Source organism: Anabrus simplex, chromosome 1 (genome assembly GCF_040414725.1).
Source record: "Anabrus simplex isolate iqAnaSimp1 chromosome 1, ASM4041472v1, whole genome shotgun sequence".
NCBI lineage: Eukaryota > Metazoa > Arthropoda > Insecta > Orthoptera > Tettigoniidae > Anabrus > Anabrus simplex.
The window spans coordinates 1,364,927,355-1,364,945,514 of NC_090265.1; the positions used below are offsets into that span (position 1 = coordinate 1,364,927,355).

General features: G+C 39.9%; 1 protein-coding gene across 1 annotated transcript in view; it reads left to right on the forward strand.

Moving 5' to 3' along the window:
* The first annotated feature begins 241 nt into the window (after nucleotides 1-241).
* LOC136858349 (glutathione S-transferase 1-1) overlaps nucleotides 242-18,160 on the forward strand; it is a 33,504-nt gene continuing 15,585 nt past the window's right edge. Inside the window, exons 1-3 of the mRNA XM_067137823.2 lie at nucleotides 242-375; nucleotides 9,665-9,817; nucleotides 10,105-10,163. Of these exons, the coding sequence (XP_066993924.1) occupies nucleotides 9,677-9,817; nucleotides 10,105-10,163 (200 nt within the window). The 5' untranslated portion in view covers nucleotides 242-375; nucleotides 9,665-9,676. The remainder of the gene's footprint in view (nucleotides 376-9,664; nucleotides 9,818-10,104; nucleotides 10,164-18,160) is intronic.

Sequence of the window (18,160 nt, forward strand, 5' to 3'; positions counted from 1 at the left end):
GAAACCAATCGCGAAAATATGAAATGCACAAATGCATATGTGTGTCATAAAAGAATATAAAATAAGAAAATAGTTGTCCTCGGGTAAAACCGAGTTCAGATCTCCAGGAATGTGAGACAGTCGCATTCTTAACGTTGCAGCTCACGCACGAAAAACAACCTGTTGGACTCGGCGAGTAACCTTCGGCCGACCGACAAGGGATAGTTGGCGCTGTGCGATTGGCTTTCATATCCCCACCCACCGCAGCCCGCCATTCGGAGAGCCAGGAAATTATGCTGAGTCATTGTGAGCCGCGGTAGGTTATATGAAGGGCGGCGGAAATATTATTCTGTTAGTTCAGTTAAGTTTTACGTGTGTCACATTGTTTTGCTTAAGGTAAGTTTATACTTGATAAAGCATGTTGCTCAATGGTATTTCGTAATAATTAGTTCACAATGTCACGACTTAAGCTCCATTGATGAAGGGCTCAAAATGGAAAATTAATTACTTCGGGAATGTGGTGGCATTCGAACTACATCCAAAGAAAGACGATGTATTCGCCAACTCAAGTGTGAGGAGAAGATACCGAAACGTTGATTGTTGAGGGGATTACCAGAAGAACAAGCCACTCACACGCATTTATTCTAGTACCGGTACAAGTAGGGTGTTTTACAAAAGCTGAACGTTTTCATTTCCTTGATAGTTGTGATGTTCGCTCATACTGTAACCATGTTCGTTTTATCCTTCGAATCGCGGCCAATGCATGCGAGTTTTTAAAATGAAAAATCATGTCCTTGTGGTCAACAGTCACGTTAAAACTATAAGCATAATTTCTTTTTGTGCTCAGGAATGGACACAAATATTATGGTTCATCTTCCTTTCTTCATTCCCCTAATAACTCTGTGCGGTCTTTGGCTTAATTGGCTCTGTTCTGGCATTGGCCTTCATCGAGGATCGAGAGCCGAACGTTTTATAAGTTATATATTGGCTTTAGAGAGCCGAACATTTTCCTTGTCATCCTGGGATGTTCTTATTGAACATCCCACCAAAAGTCGCCGGAATTAGAGCCCGGACACTGAGGTTGGGACGACAGCAACTCGAAACCTGCGCCATCGCGCCTTACAGATCAATAATAATTGTTGTTTTATGTTTCAATGATATTTGTTATTTTCTTGATGATTATGATTTTTTAAATATTAAATTTTCTTCCTTTACTGCCTTATAGGGCCTGCAATCGTTTTCATTCTAGATCGTTGTGTTTGTGATAAGTCTATATAAATTAAACGAGTGACCTATCCAAAATACCTCTATTTGAAGGTAGATTAATTTCCATTCCTCTGAGTTAGAATCATATAAATTAATCTTTGTCTTGTTTCATTTACTCAAATCATAAACAAACCCGACTATCATCATTTCAGAAATCTGACCTCCTCTGCTTAATCTACCTCTGGGTCTCTATTTTCGTCTATCCTACGTAACTGAACTGAATTTTCTCCATTTGCGTCACACGATTACTGTAGAAGTGTGTATGTTTAGTCCTCATCCCGAAGGCTGGTTGGATCGTTAACAGCTCCGCCATCAGTTGCCATAGATGACCTAGGCATCACTGAAGAGGCGTACTAGGGAAAGGAGGAGTGAGGTAGTTTCCCGTTGCTTTCCTCACCGAGCCAGAAGTTGATGTTAAATATCAGTCTGCCAAGCGACCCTATGAGCAACATTTTCACACCATTCATAGCAGGGACTGGCTGCATAAGGAATTGCATTACTAGCATCACTCATACCTCAGTGACTTTCATTTTGTCAAAGTCAAGGATAAAACTGAGACAGATCAATGAAAGTAACAAAATTGCTCTAGCACATACCAGAAGACAATAGTGCACTGTAAACACTAGGTCCCGCCAGCAAAGGCACACTGTAGAAGTAGGTTAGGGTTAGAGAAAGTACTTCGTAAAATGGTCATGATCATGATTACATAGGTGGAGCACCGTGGTACCGAGTTGTCGAAAGAGTTGCTATCTTTTAGGCGTCAGACCACTGATGTAATTTAATACTCCTACAACTAAGGTACTAAGCAGAACATTATTAAGGCGTTATGTTTTAGTCATTATGATACCAACTAGAGAAGATATCGCACTGGAAGACATCATAATAAGTGACTTTTTTTGCTAGTAGCTTTACGTCGCATCGACACGGATAGATCTATGGCGACGATGGGACAGGGAAGAGCTAGGAGTTGGAAGGAAGCGGCCGTGGCCTTAATTAAGGTACAGCCCCAGCATTTGCCTGGTGTGAAAATGGGAAACCAGGGAAAATCATCTTCAGGGCTGCCAACAGTGGGGTTCGAACCTACTATCTCCCGAATACTGGATACTGGCCGCACTTAAGCGACTGCAGCTATCGAGCTCGCTATAATAAGTGACTAAGCTTTGGTTTTTATCTTTAATAATGTTTTACGTCCCACTAACTACTTTTACGGTTTTCGGAGACGCCGAGGTGCCGGAATTTAGTCCCGCAGGAGTTCTTTTTACGTGCCAGTAAATCTACCGACACGAGGCTGACGTATTTGAGCACCTTCAAATACCACCGGACTGAGCCAGGATCGAACCTGCCAAGTTGGGGTCAGAAGGCCAGCGCCTCAACAGTCTGAGCCACTCAGCCCGGTGGGTTTATCTTTAATTTTACAATTCTTTACGTCGCATCGACACAGTTAGGTCTTATGGTGACGATGGGATAGGAATTGTGCCGGCTGCCGAAGCCTGTCGCACTCCTCTGAGGCAATGATTAATGACTGACAGATGAAATGAAATGATAGTGGAGAGTGTTGCTGGAATGAAAGATGACAGGGATAACCGGAGTGCCCGGAGAAAAACCTGTCCCGCCTTCGCTTTTTATCAAATGGATAAAATTGTTATAAACTTAGGTGGTGTGGACTCAAGCGAAGACGAAGACGAAAGTGACTGTGAAAAGATCCTATGATTCTGAACTAACAGTGATAGTGATTAAAATTATGTTCAGGCCATACGTCATTGTTACCCTCGGAGTCAGCGAGGGATCCCACCTCTACCACCTCACGTGCAGTGTCCTGGAGCGTTAGTGGCCTTACCTGGGCGAATTGGAAGGGATAGGCAAGGAAGAGGGAAGGAACCGGCCATGGTGTGAAGTTAGGCACTCTCCCGGCATTTGCCTGGAGAAGAAGTGTGAAACCACGGAAAAAACACTTCGAGGATGGCTGAAGTGGGAATGAAACCCCTTCTATTCATCTTGACTTCCCGATGCTGAGTGGTCCCCGTTCCATTCCTCGTACCACTTTTCAAATTTCGTGGTAGAGCTAATTACACTAACCATTACACCACAGAGGCGCACTTCGTCCTATTATCCCCCCATTAAAAGTGTAAAATGAAAGCGGAGTGAAGTTAGCTAAGTCAAGTGGACCGCTTGAAAGTTGAATTATTATTGCAGTCTTTTGTGTATTGTCTTTAGAATTGCTTTCAGTGGATTGTATTATGGTTATCTCAAAAATACTGGAAATTAATTAAGTAAATATTACTTACTGTGAGTCGGAGTTTAAAACTACTTTTTTTTTTAAATCGTAACTTAATAAATCCTGTTCGGAGGTCATGATTAAAGACAGTAAATTTCACTCAGGACGTTTTAATAGATGTGCCGATTAATTCCAAGCAAATTTTTGCTGCAAAACAGGCGATGTACCCATGGTGATCCTGAGTTCTCAGTGAATTTTGGGAGTGAACGTCGTTGCTCGATAGTGTTTCTAAACAGAAACATCATCATTATTTATGTGCATCGTCCTGTTTGATTTTTAAATAATCATCATCATCATCATCATCATCATCATCATCATCATCATCTATGGCCTCGGTTGCCTGGTGCAGACCTTTCGATTTGGCACCATTATTCTAGCTTCAGTTCTCGAACTAGCGTTCCATGCGCTCTGGAAGTTATGATGCAATATTTTTACGAGGATAGATATCCCTCCTCTTCAAGTCAGACAGATAGGCAGGTGCTGTATTTCCGGTGATCACATTCCTCATCTTAGCAATTACACTGACGGAAAATATATATATCCAAACACCAAGAAGGGGTTGTGCTAGATTAACGAACGTTGTTAGGCGTGTTTATACATCTGAAAGATGACGTTGATTCAAATTCCCGCAAATCGCATTAGAATGGCGCCAGTAGCGGCCCCATCACGTTGCACATCAGGTTTGCTTTAAATACGGGCTGTACCGTTCGAGAACGTTAGTTACCTGTGAGACTGGACGGAGTGACTGTGAGTGGATCAAGAATGTCTTTACGATGACGAAGAGGCCAGTATCAACAGCTCACTGCGGTTGAACGAGGCCGTATAATAGGGCTACGTGAAGGTGGATTTTCCTTCCGCCCTATTGCAGAACGACTTGGCAAGAACGTTTCCACTGTGCATGCGTGCTGGCAGCAGTGGTCACGAGAAGGTACGCTGGCAAGAAGACCGCGCCTCGGACGTCTCCGTGGCACCACCGAGACGGAGTACCGCCGTATTCGGCGTATGGCCGTGGGGCAGAGGACTGCGTCTGCAACAGCAATTCGAGCGGAGCGGTAGTTAGCACCACAGGACGCAACGAACTGTTCGAAATCGGTTACTTTAAGGACAGATCCGAGCCAGATGCCCTGCGGCGTGCATTCCACTTACCCCAAACCACCACTATTTGCGACTTCAGTGGTATCAAGTGAGACCTCATTGGAGGATGGGGTGGAGGTCCGTTGTGTTTTCCGATGAAGGCCGGTTCGGCCTTGGTGCCAGTGATGGCCTTGTGTTGGTTTGAAGGAGGCCAGGTGAGCGCCTGCATTCCATCTGTCTGCGGCGTCGACACACTGGGCCTACCCCGGGAGTTCTGGTCTGGGGAACAATCTCCTATGACAACAGGAGCACTCTCGTGGTTATACCACGCACCCTGACTGCAGGTATATAGTGTACGTCCGTCTGGTGATTCAACCTGTTGTGCTGCCTTTCATGAACAGCATTCCCAGGGGTGTTTTCCAACAGGATAATGCACACCCCATGCCGCTGTTGTAACCCAACGTACTGTACATTGTCGACATGTTGCCTTGGCCTGTTCGATCCCTGATCTGTCCCCAGTCGAGCATGTATGGGACATCTGGACAACAACTCCAGCGTAGTCCACAACCGGCAATAGCCATCCCAGTATTGACCAACCAAGTACAACAGACATGGAACTTTATCCCACAAGCTGACATTCGGTATCTGTACGAAACAATGCATGCAAGTTTGCATACCTTCATTCAACAATCAGGCTATTACACCAGTTATTAATGGACCAGCATAGCACATTTGCGATGGCTTTTCTCGCGTGCACATTAACCTGTAGGCTTGTACCTTTATTCAATTAAATATTTTACCTCATCAAATACAGTATATTGAAAATTTTCCGTATTCCACATTCCTTATTTCATGTGTTTGGATATTTTATTCCGTCAGTGTAAGTAAGCGGCGTACAGTAGGGCCGCCTCTCCTCGTCACAAAAAACCTGGCGACATTCACCTGATAGTTGTCTGTCACAATTCGGATGGCAATTCAACGCCACACAGCAACAACACTCCCAACTGGATGTCCGTCAAATGCACACTACACATCAACAGCAGTGCCACCGGACCGCTCCCATATCCTATTTGCGTATGCCCAATCTCCAGCGAGTGTCCGGACTACGTTCAATCAATCAATCAATCAATCAATCAATCAATCAATCAATCCTGATCTGCCTTTTCTTAAATGACTGCAAAAAATTGGAAATTTATTGAACATCTCCCTAACTCCCCTTCCTATAAACAAATATTTCCCCCAATTTGTCCTCTTGAATTCCAACTTTATCTTCATATTGTGATCTTTCCTACTTTTAAGGACACCAATCAAACTTATTTGTCTACTAATGTCATTCCACGCCTTCTTCCCACTGACAGCTCGGAATATATGCTTAGTCGAGCAGCTCGTCTTCTTTCTCTCGAGTCTTCCCAGCACAAACTTTGCAACATTTTTGTAACGCTACTCTTTTGTTGGAAATCACCTGGAACAAGTCAAGCTGCTTTTCTTTGGATTTTTCCAGTCCACGAATCAAGTGATCCTGGTGAGGGTCCCATACACTGGAACCATACTCTAGTTGGGGTCTTACCAGAGACTTACATGCTCTCTCATTTACATTCTTACTACAAACCCCAAATACCCTCATAACCATATGCAGAGCTCTGTACCCTTTATTTACAATCCCATTTATGTGATTACCCCAATGAAGATCTTTCCTTATATTAACAACTAGGTACTTACAATCATTCCCATAAGGAACTTTCACGTCATCAACACAGTAATTAAACTTGAGAGGATATTTTCTATTTGTGAAACTCACAACCTGACCTTTAACCCTGTTTACCATCATACCATTGCCTACTGTCCATCTCACAACATTATCAAGGTCATTTTGCAGTTGCTCACAATCTTGTAACTTATTTATTACCTACTCTATACAGAATATCGTCATCCGTAAAAAGCCTTACCTCTGATTCCACTTGTTTACTCATATCATTTATATATATAAGAAAACATAAAGGTCCAATTACTGACTTGAGGAATTCCCCTCTTAATTATTATAGGGTCAGATAAAGCTTACCTACTCTATTTCTCTGAGATCTATTTTCTAGAAATACAGCCACCCATTCATCACTCTTTTGTCAAGTCCTATTGCTCTCATTTTTGCCAGTATTCTCCCATGATTCACCCTATCAATGCCTTAGATAGGTCAATCTATTTGACCTTCTGAATCCAAGATATCTGCTATACCTTGATGGAATTCTACAAGTTGAGCTTGTGGAATAACCTTTCCTAAACCCGAACTGCCTTCTATCGAACCAGTTATTAATTTTTCAAAAATGTCTAATATAATCAGAAAGAATGCTTTCCCAAAGCTTACATGCAATGCACGTCAAACTGACTGGCCTGTAATTTTCAGCTTTATGTCAATCACCCTTTCCTTTATGCACAGGGGCTACTATAGCAACTCTCCATTCATTTGGTATAGCTCCTTCATGTGAACAATAATCCAATAAGCACTTCAGATATGACACTATATCCCAACCCATTGTCTTTAGTATATCCTTCAAAATCTTATCAATTCCAGCTGCTTTTCTAGTTTTCAACTTTTGTATCTTATTCTAAACTAGCTGATGTACCCGTGCTTCGCTACGGGATTCTCAGAAAGACTGACTTTGTGGTTTTCTTAACCTGAAATCAACATAGGTCATTACAAAAACGTAAGTATAGCGATTAAAAGCAATGCTATCATATAAAATACTCGATCAAATGGAAAGCCGCACGTTTTATCACTTTTAACGAACAGTGCTGCGGTTAGATTGCGGTGCCAATCTAATAGTCCAAAGTTCCAGAGCTGGGATGACCAGGCCGCAGATTGCCATGAACACTCATCTGCCATTATTCCGCTAAATATGCACACTGTTCATTCCAATCAGTGCCTCAGAGTAGGGATTGAATAGCCCGAATGCTATGATGATCCAGTGTGTTACGTACCAGTAGTATCAGAAAATTTATAAACCAGGGGAATGTCATGCTAAAGAAGAAAGTTATCTAACTCCCCCAGCTACTTCCCATCAATATTCAGGCAGGCTGTTACACTCTGTACGACTGGGTGAGTTGACCGTGTGGTTAGCGGTGCGCAGCTGTGAGCTTGCATCCGAGAGATAGTGGATTCGAACCCCATTGTCGGCAGCGCTGATGATGGTATTCCATGGTTTCCCACTTTCACACCAGTCAAATGCTGGGCCTGCCTTAATTAAGGCCTAAGGCACTCCTAGCCCTTTCCTATCCCATCGTCGCCATAAAACCTATCTATGTCGGTGCGACGTAAATCAAATAAAAAATACTCTGTACGCAGCAGTAATCCTATCTACCGGAGATGAAGGGCAACATATGACACAAAGCACATCACGACAAACAATGGTCAATGTAATGTTATTGTTGATCAATGTTATGAGCTTTCTATATTGTAGGCCTTCACATTTAGTTTTCTTTCGTGTCTGTGATTTGTAAAATATTTTATACCATAAACTGTAGTTTCTTATTCTCCGACTTTACATACCGATTTTCATTAAATTCTCTTCAACCGTTTTCTCGTGATGCGTGTACAGACAGACAGACAGACAGACAGACAGACAGACAGACAGACAGACAGACAGATAGACAGACAGACAGAAATTACGGAAAAGTAAAAAGTGCATTTTCTTGTTACTATGGGCATGACCGATACAGAAATACCATTCTTTTCAAATTCTGAGCAATGTACAGACAAAACTCTTATTTTATATATATAGACTGTTTACCCATTTTCTCGTTACTCGGCGCTGATATGGACTTAGTAACAAAGATCCAAAATCATTAATATCTTTCTGATCATAGCCAGTACGGTAACAATGTATAAGACATGAATAATAGGAAATTTAATACTATATAACCCTAGTTATGTAGCATTTATCGATTACACCTCTAAAAAGAAATATTTGAGAATTACATTTTAGGCCTTCCCCTAAACTACCATTTCACTCAGCGTGAATAAAATAATTTACAGCCTAGACTATAGCGACTTATTTCCTGACTTTGTATACCGATTTTCATCAAGATAGGACTACTAATAACAACAATATTTGAGAATTATATTTTAGGCCTTCCCCTAAACTACCATTTTTCTCAGCGTGAATACAATTATTGATAGTCTAGATTGTAGCAACTTATTCCCCAACTTTGCATACCCATTTTCTTTAAAATACGACCAATAATAACATAAATAGTTGAGAATTCAATTTTAGGCCTTCCCCTAAACTACCATTTCACTCAGCGTGAGTAAAATGATTTATAGCCTAGATTGTAGAGGCTCATCCCCCGACTTCACATACTGATTTTCATTAGACCACTAATAACATAAATAGTTGAGAATTCAATTTTAGGCCTTCCCCTAAACTACCATTTCACTCAGCGTGAGTAAAATGATTTATAGCCTAGATTGTAGAGGCTCATCCCCTGACTTCACATACTGATTTTCATTAAATTCTCTTCAACCGTTTTCTCGTGATGCATGTACAGACAGACAGACAGACAGACAGACAGACAGACAGACAGACAGACAGACAGACAGACAGACAGACAGACAGACAGACAGACAGACAGACAGACAGAAATTACGGAAAAGTAAAAAGTGCATTTTCTTGTTACTATGGACATGACCGATACAGAAATACCATTCTTTTCAAATTCTGAGCAATGTACAGACAAAACTCTTATTTTATATATATAGATGTAATTGTTATCATAGGTAAATTTTAATACTTCTTTAGTATTAGTGACCTCCACTAACTGGACATTGTCCCTGTAACCAGCAATCTTTACATACTGCTGACTGAATACTTCTACCTTTTGAAGTTCCTCGCATCTTTATTTACAGCCCTCGTAATTAAACCTCCACATAGAATATTCACCTCAATGTAAACTAGGAATTAACCATTTAACATCCACTTTATTACCATGGAATGATTATTATTGTAAAATTAAAATTAATACATTTTAGATACATTTAAAAAAATCCCATATGTGCTCTTTTTTGGCCTATCTTTGCAGTTCACCATTAACATGACTATCGACTTCTACTATGTTCCGGGAAGTGCCCCCTGCAGATCAGTCATGCTCTGTGCCAAAACTATTGGAGTTGATCTTAATCTCAAGCTGACTAATCTCATGGCTGGTGAACATCTTAAACCAGAATTTATTAAGGTAAGTGTATACCTCAATGAAATGGTTATTCTTGACATTAAATTCTTCCGATTAATAATAAGCCTCACCAGGGGGCATTATAGGAAGACTACCTAAATGTGCATATGTACTTGTTAAAGTGACAAGTGCAACCCTAATTTTCTAGTAAACACATAATTAATTTTTTTTTAATTTTTGGTACCAATTATTATTATTATTATTATTATTATTATTATTATTATTATTATTATTATTATTATTATTATTATTATTATTATTATTATTATTATTATTATTATTATTTTCAGATAAATCCTCAGCACTGTGTGCCAACAATGGTGGACAATGGATTTGCTCTATGGGAGAGGTGAGCTCTGCTTATACATGATATAAGGTTGGATGGATGTTTAAAAAATAGAGAAAGTGCTCAACAATATGATCCCTAGCTTCTCGACAAGGCACACATAAACGTGCAAGATTTTCAAGTCCCTGTATGTCAGATTCTATGTAAAACTATTGATCCAGTTGCATAAAACATCATGTTACAGGAACTTTAACATGACATATTAGGCTTTCTCAACTGGTACCATGATGATAGGAGAAGTTTCCCAGGCTTGTAGGCTATGGTCCAATTGGGCATAGAGCTCCCTGTCTTTCACTATATACTGTGCCTGGCATTTTTAAGGGTCTGGATGGAGTTGTGCCCATACTGAAGATGTCCCCTGCTCGATCCCGGAATTTTGCTATGCCAAGCGAGTCACACTAGTGAGTCTGCCATGGTAGCAAGCAGCTGCCTATTGGACGTTCTCTCCTCTATCTGTGCCTTGTTGCTGGTTTTATTGATTTATTTACTTTTACTGATTCCAACCGACCGACCGACCGACTGACCGACCCTAATCTGCATTTATGGCTGTGGCCTGTAGTAAGTATCTCCTCTGTGTTTATATACCTTTCCTTTGTACACTAGGGCTACTATAGCAACTTCCCCATTTATTTGGTTTAGTTCTTTGTGCAAACATGATCAAATAAATATTTCAGATATGGCACTAAATCCCAGCCCATTGCCTTTAGTGTATCCCCAGAAAACTTATCAATCCCAGCTGCTTTTCCAGATTCCAACTTTTGCATCTTTTTGTGAATATACTTTTACTAGCAAGAGTACCCATGTTCGCTACAGTATTCTACATTGTATACAGATTTCTATGCGAGTTACTGTACATGCAGTGAGCAAGAATTTTTTTAACTGCATGTGTCTTAGCATTACCTGAAAAACTCCACAGGAAGGTCCCCATACGTTGTTTCTCATGTAAAGTGCAGGTAGGGGAGTTTTGATCATATTGGCAGACCCCTTTTCCTACTGCCAGGAACAGTCGAGTTCGGGAGTTTTGATTATAGTGCCAAGACCCCTTGCCTACTGCCATTCACAATCGAGTTCGGAAGGTTTTATACTATAATCGCTGGCCCCGCTTTTCTACTGCCAGTCACAGCCAAGTTGGGGAGTTTTAATAACAATAGCAGGTCCCTTTGCCTACTGCCAGTCAATCTAGTTGGGGGAGTTTTGGTTATAATGGCAGGCCCTCTTGTCTACTACCAGTCACAGTCGAATAGGTGAGTATTCACTATAATGGCAGGCCTTTGCCATCTCTAATCTGCCTCACAACACCTATGAAATTAGACATTACATTCCTTGCTTTGATTGCATCTATCGACCTTGCTTGTAACTGTTTGTTTAAAAGGCCTTCATGTGGCATTATTTTGCTAAAAAGAGTTAACCAGTAAATAAATTCTTCGTTATTCAAATAATGTCGCAAACCAATCATCCCAAGGCAAAAGTTTTATCATGTGGCATTTTCTCCAATTCTAGCAAACATTCTTTCAAACTTTCCTTGTTCTTAAATATTACATTCACTCTTCTAGATTTGAAGTTCCACCAAGTTGCAAGACAATTCGGAATTCAACGCGCCACCACTGATTGCAATACAGACTAGTGTTGTGGCGACCTTGAAAAGTAAGTGGGGAAAGCTGATAAATCAAGGAAAAACATCCGTAATTAAGTTCAACTGATGAGCACTTTTTGCACCACTCATCACAGAACATCCATCAAAATTCTGCACAAATTAGTTTGTGAGGTTTATCTTCAAACATAGGATTTAGTTAATTTATAATGCATTCAGAAACTGCATCTTCACTTTGACCCCCTGGTTTAAAAAATCCCCAAGACCTTTCAAATGGCTTGCTGTTATCCTCATAACGAAAAAGCAGTACTGACTCTGACTGTTGAGAGATATCAGCTGTTTCATCTGCCATTACTGCAATGAAATCCGCTTCCTTCATTTCATGCATTACTGTTTCATGACAAACTTCTAACATACACTGCAATAGTTAATTTTGAATGGTTTTGGAGGTCCCTTTAAACACTTGATACAATTTCATGTGTTCCTTTACTGTATTATCTATACTTGTCATGAAATCTGCTAGTCCGTAGGAGACGCAAGGATTTTCAGAATCATTAATCTCATTGTGACCTCACAGTGCAAGCTCAAATGCCCAGCAGAACTTGATACAATTGATAATTCTGGAAAGCACATATCTATATATCTTTCCACTGGTTAATTGTGCTTCAACTTTTCAGCATGTTTTTTGTAATAAGTACGTAAATAACGTGGCCAATAGCAGTTGTTAACTCGTTAGAATTAAAGGCTGAAATCTCTTAATTTTAATGCTATGTACCGTACTGAAATTAAATAAGAATGTGATATACCTCAAGATACGGCAGAGTGCATCACTGATTTCAGAAGTTTATTTACATGTACACTGTAGCAAAATGGCACTTGGTACTTGAAATACGTTTTCATGGTACATATATGATTAAGTTACAGTAAATGGTCCTGTTTGAATAAGAAAACTGAAACATTTGCCACAAAAGTCTCAGGAGTGATACCATTACAATTTTTAAGAATGAAAATGAAACATACGCATTCACATAGTATTGGGTTTGGAAAAATAACTGATGAGTAAGCCATAGTATGGAAACCAGTATTGCCAACCTAGAAATCTTATCTCTGCTAAATCTTAGTTGAAAACCAGCTAAATTCTAATGTAACACTAAAAGTGCAAAGGCTAATTTAGAAACTTCTTCGGAAGGATTCAAACTACTTGCGAGTTTATACAACCGCATGTAATTCAAGAACTCTATGGTACCTATTTTTATAGTTCTTCGACTCCACAATTATTTGGACCATTGGAAATCAACTTTTGTTATACTACTGTCGGAATATTGTAACTCCTTATTAAGGGTATTTATTGGCTCCTTTAGCACACGAAGACACTCTTTTGGAGCAACCGAAAAAGACTTTCTGTAATACTGACAACTTGTAAGATAGCTGACACTTCAACTGGCAGCTAGGTGCATAAGGAAATTCTCACATCTATTTCAAAAGTTATTTTCACTTTCATTATCGATTTCATTGTTTTTATCATTTTGAAAAAGAGCTTCAACTTCATAGCCAAGATATATTTTGGGAGATTTATATTTACTAATATTTACTATCAACAGATCACCCTTGTATCCTGGAGCAACAATTCTTCTAGTAATACTTCTAATTAGTAGCATGAGGTCATTTTTAAAAGCTGAGACTAGTCTGCAGAGTTTGACTGGAATGATTTATATATTTTCTGACATTCTTCCAAATAGGGTTTTAGGAAAAATAAGACAAATATTGTTAATGATACATCACTGTAAATGCTGTACAGAAGTTCAGCAATGAAGTGTTATTCATTTGACCTTGTTACTTGAAAATGGGGCATTAATTCAAGCCATTTGGAAAGGGCATGCCCTATTACACTTGAATAGACAGCCATCTTGTGTTACCGGTACCTTACTTTGCTGCATAATTTTCAGGGGATCAGCACCATCGTTGATTACATACAGTAACTGATTACTTGCACCTGTGGATTGGTTTGTGTTGGCCAAACATGTAGGAAGGTAGCAATGAGGGATAAAGAACATCACAGGCACTTATGCCTTTTGCCAGACAGAGAGTCTCCTGTGGCAGAATATGCCATACATAATGACCTTCAAATCATTTTTGATGCAAATTCTGTCATTTATAAAAAGAAACATTTTATAGCTAGAATAATTCGTTAGGTGATAGAAATTGCTAAACACCCGAATAATTTTAACAAAGGTGACGGCTATATACTGAGTAGATCATGGCTACCCTCCATAGTTAACTCGTCAACATCTTTCTCCTTGACTCTGGAGGCCCTGGAATGAACTATATTTCTAACAGGGTCTTTCTATCTTGAGTCTGCCCAACTTATCAAGATTACAGTAATGATTGCATCCAAACAAATGCTGACCAGGACTGAGGCTGTGGGCCAGAGCTGGTGTAGAAAATGGGGGGCATCAACAGGCCTCACTTGATGACTAATGATGGAGCAAAGACAGATGGCTTGGTCACCATATTTTTGTTAACTAGAGTATGCAGCATACATTCACTTAACAAAGGGATTAATAAGTTCTGTATTGTTTTTTCTCCTTACGATAACTAGTGATATTGTTGCAAAACTAATCTAGTGAAAATCGTTCACAGAAGTTTAAATATTTGTCAAAAATTCTGCTGTCTGCTAAATGGAAAATTCGCCCACTGTTACATTTAAAATTCCATCAAATTTAGCAGAAAATCTGCAGAGTTGCCAACGCTGATAGAAGTCATCTGTGAAAGCACAAGTTTTGAACTAACTTACAGCACTTTCATACCATTTTAATGTATGTGGCTTTTTTCCCAACCAACAAAAGATTGGATATAACGACAATCTGCTTTAGTGATTAAATTTTTCCTTGATATGAATTCTCGTTATAATGGACTTCTATTGTACAGTATGCGCCAAAATATACAGTACTGGAAATTATGTTAGTTTTATTGTCATTACCTTACTTATCGAGATGATAGTGTAAATGTTCAAAATGTGTTCCATTACGCTGTACGCAGTGTTCATAACGATCACGCAGATTTTCCAACATATTCTGGAACATACTGTAGGTTGCTGCAGAGTCCCGAAGCACGAGACGATCTTCTGGCGTAATGCAGGCACAGTTTTGGGTGGATCTGGACAATTGAAAATTTGCTCCTTTAACATTCTCCACACGTAAGCATCAGGTGGCGTGTGATCGGGGGAATGTGATGGGTAGGGGAACTCAGCCTCGCCGGAAATTTCTCGTCCTGGAAAGTTTCTTGCAGCATAGCCATAGTCTGTTGAGCAGTGTGGCAGGTCGCCCCGTCTTGTTGAAACCACTGTCTATTCATCTGCATGTTCCTGGCACAATACACTACCCGTACGACGAAATTTTTTAGCAATACATAGCATAACTGTGTTGCTAGGTGCTGGCTTATTGAAGCGTTCACGATATTGTTCCGCCACTAACTTTAAACTCGGCCCACCTTGATAACCGTTTCCGTACGAATGAAAATAATACTCCACTATAAACACTTTTTTCTCCGTCGCGAGACCCATTGTCACTTCCAATCACAGAGCACAACGTTCTTTACACAACTAACAATTCATCATGCCGAAGTAACAACACGCAGATGCTCAGGTGTGCGCATGCGCACTGTGCGAAAATGAGTACTGTATATTTTGGCGTATACCATATATAAGAAAACATATAGATCCAATAATATTGCCCTGTGGGACACCCCTCTCAATTAATACAGGATCAGGTAACACTTCATCTATAATTCTCTGAGTTATATTTTCTAGAAATTTAGCCACTGATTCAACCACTCTTTTGTCTAGTCCAATAGCCCTCATTTCTGTCAGTTATCTTCCCAAATTTATCAAAAGCCTTAGATAAGACAATAACGATACGGTCCATTTGACCTTCTGAATCTAAAATCTCTGCTATATCTTGCTGGAATCCTACAAGTTAAACCTCACAGGAAGAACCTTTCCTAAACCTGAACTGCTTTGTATCAGAACAGTTAGTAATTCCAAATTCATACTCTCCTCATCACGAGATGGTTCAGTTCTGCACCCAGTGAGCCATCTAGAGATGAATGAGAGTATCACTTATTAAAGACCAGTGGTAAAGCATTCTTAAATTCAAACCTCCATCATCTGAGAAGTCATCCTCGTAAACAGACAAGATTTTCTTCTGAAGATGCGGAGCAAATTTCTCTGTGAAACGTACAGAATTTTACCTTGTTTTCTGATACAGCAAAAGCCCAAAAGCATATATCATGTCCACTATTAGTAATTTTGCAAATGTATCTAATATTATCAGAAAGTATACTTTCCCAGAGCTTTAAAACAACATGTTAAGCTGACTGGCCTGTAATTATCCATTTTATGTTTATCACCCTTTCTTTTGTACACTGGGGCTACTATTGCAACTCTTAATTAATTTGGTATAACTCGTTCATGCAAACAGTAATCAAATAAGTATTTCAGGTATGGCACTATATCTCAACCCATTGCCTTTAATATATCCCCAAAAATCTTAACACCGGGCGAGTTGGCCATGCAGTTAGGAGCACGCAGCTGTGAGCTTGCATCCAGGAGATAGTGGGTTTGAACCCCACTGTTGGCAGCCCTGAAGATGGTTTTCCGTGGTTTCCCATTTTCACACCAGGCAAATGCTGGGGCTGTACCTTAATTAAGGCCATAGCCGCTTCTTTCCCATTCCTAGGTCTTTCCTCTCCCGTCATTGCCATAAGACCTATCTGTGTCGGTGCGATGTAAAGCAACTTTAAAAAAAAAATCCCAGTTATTTTTTGATTTTTGACTCAAGTAGGATGCTGTGGCATATTTTTCTAGCATGTTACATGCAAAGTTGTGACATTCTAGCCTGTCCTATGGTCCTTTCTTGCACTGATATTGTCAATTGCTGCCTCCTACATTACATGTTACTGTGATATTTATGTGGATTCTCTATAATAATTTACATTTCACCATTGGTACTCTATGTGGATTTGATTTGATTTCAAACCAGCCGATGTACCTGTGCTTCACAATAGAATTCTACATTGTATTCAGAATTCTAGGTTAAGTAGAGTACACGTTGTGAGTAAGATTGTATTAAATTGCATAGTTCTTAACGTTACACTAGAAATGTGACAGGGAGGTCACCATACGTCTTTTTTCATGTGGAGAATGGCTTAAGGAATTTCCATTGTAATGGCAGGCCTACTATCAGTCCAAATCAAGTTGGGGAGTTTTCATTATGATGGCAGACCCACTTGTCTACTGCCAGTCACAATCGAGTTGGGCAGTTTTCATTATAATGGCAGACACTCACTCTCTACCTGCCTTATTATATCCTCAGAAATACTGCCTTTGTGATTTTCCCAACTGAAATCAACATAGGTCATTACAATAACATCAGTAGAAATGTTACTCTTAAAAGCAATGCTATAATATGAAACACTCGATCACACTTCACTGCCACTAACAGTCCAAAGTTCTAGAGCTGGAATGATCAGACTGCAAACAGCTGTGAGCACTTCTCTGCCATTATTCTGTTAAGTGTGCACACTGATCATTCCAATCAGTGCCTCAGAATAGGGACCAAATAGCTGGAATCCTATGATGAACCAGTGTGTTTCGTACCAGTAGTATCAGAAAATGTATGAACCAGAGGAATGGCATGCTAAAGAAGAATCTTACCTAGCCCTCTACCTACTTCCTGCCAATATTCAGACAGGCTGTTATACTCAGTACGCAGGCTGTTATACTCAGTACGCATCAGTAATCCCATCTATCGGAGATGAGTGGCAGCAAAAGAGACAAAGCACATCACAAAATACAGTGGTCAATGTAATGTTATAACTGATCAATTTTATGACCTTTCAATATTGTAGGCCTTCACATTTAGTTTTCTTTTGACTCTGTGATATTAGGGCATCTAATGTAATAGAAGTCCTCCTTTTTCATGACTCCTTCTTGTCTTATTCTTCAAGCAATCGTTCCTTTACGATTTTTTCTCACTTTTATAATCATCTTCAAATTTTCTTGTCGATATGGACTGATGACCATGTTTTTTATACCTTAAGAAGATCATGACAAAAACCATCGCCAGTTAACATGATTGAACAATATTTTCATGTCAACAATGCTCGGCGCTGATATGGACTACGTAACAAAAGTCTAAATTCATGAATTCTCTTATCATAGTCGTCCCCATGGGTGGGGATTAACACTCACGGCATCCCCTGTCTATTGTAAGAGGTAACTAATATGAGTTCCAGGGTCTTTGAACTTGCGAGCGTGGGTTGGCGACCACAGGGCCTTTAGCTGAGTCCTGGCATTACTTCCACATACTTGTGTCAGGCTCCGCACTTTCATCTATCCTGTCCAACCTCC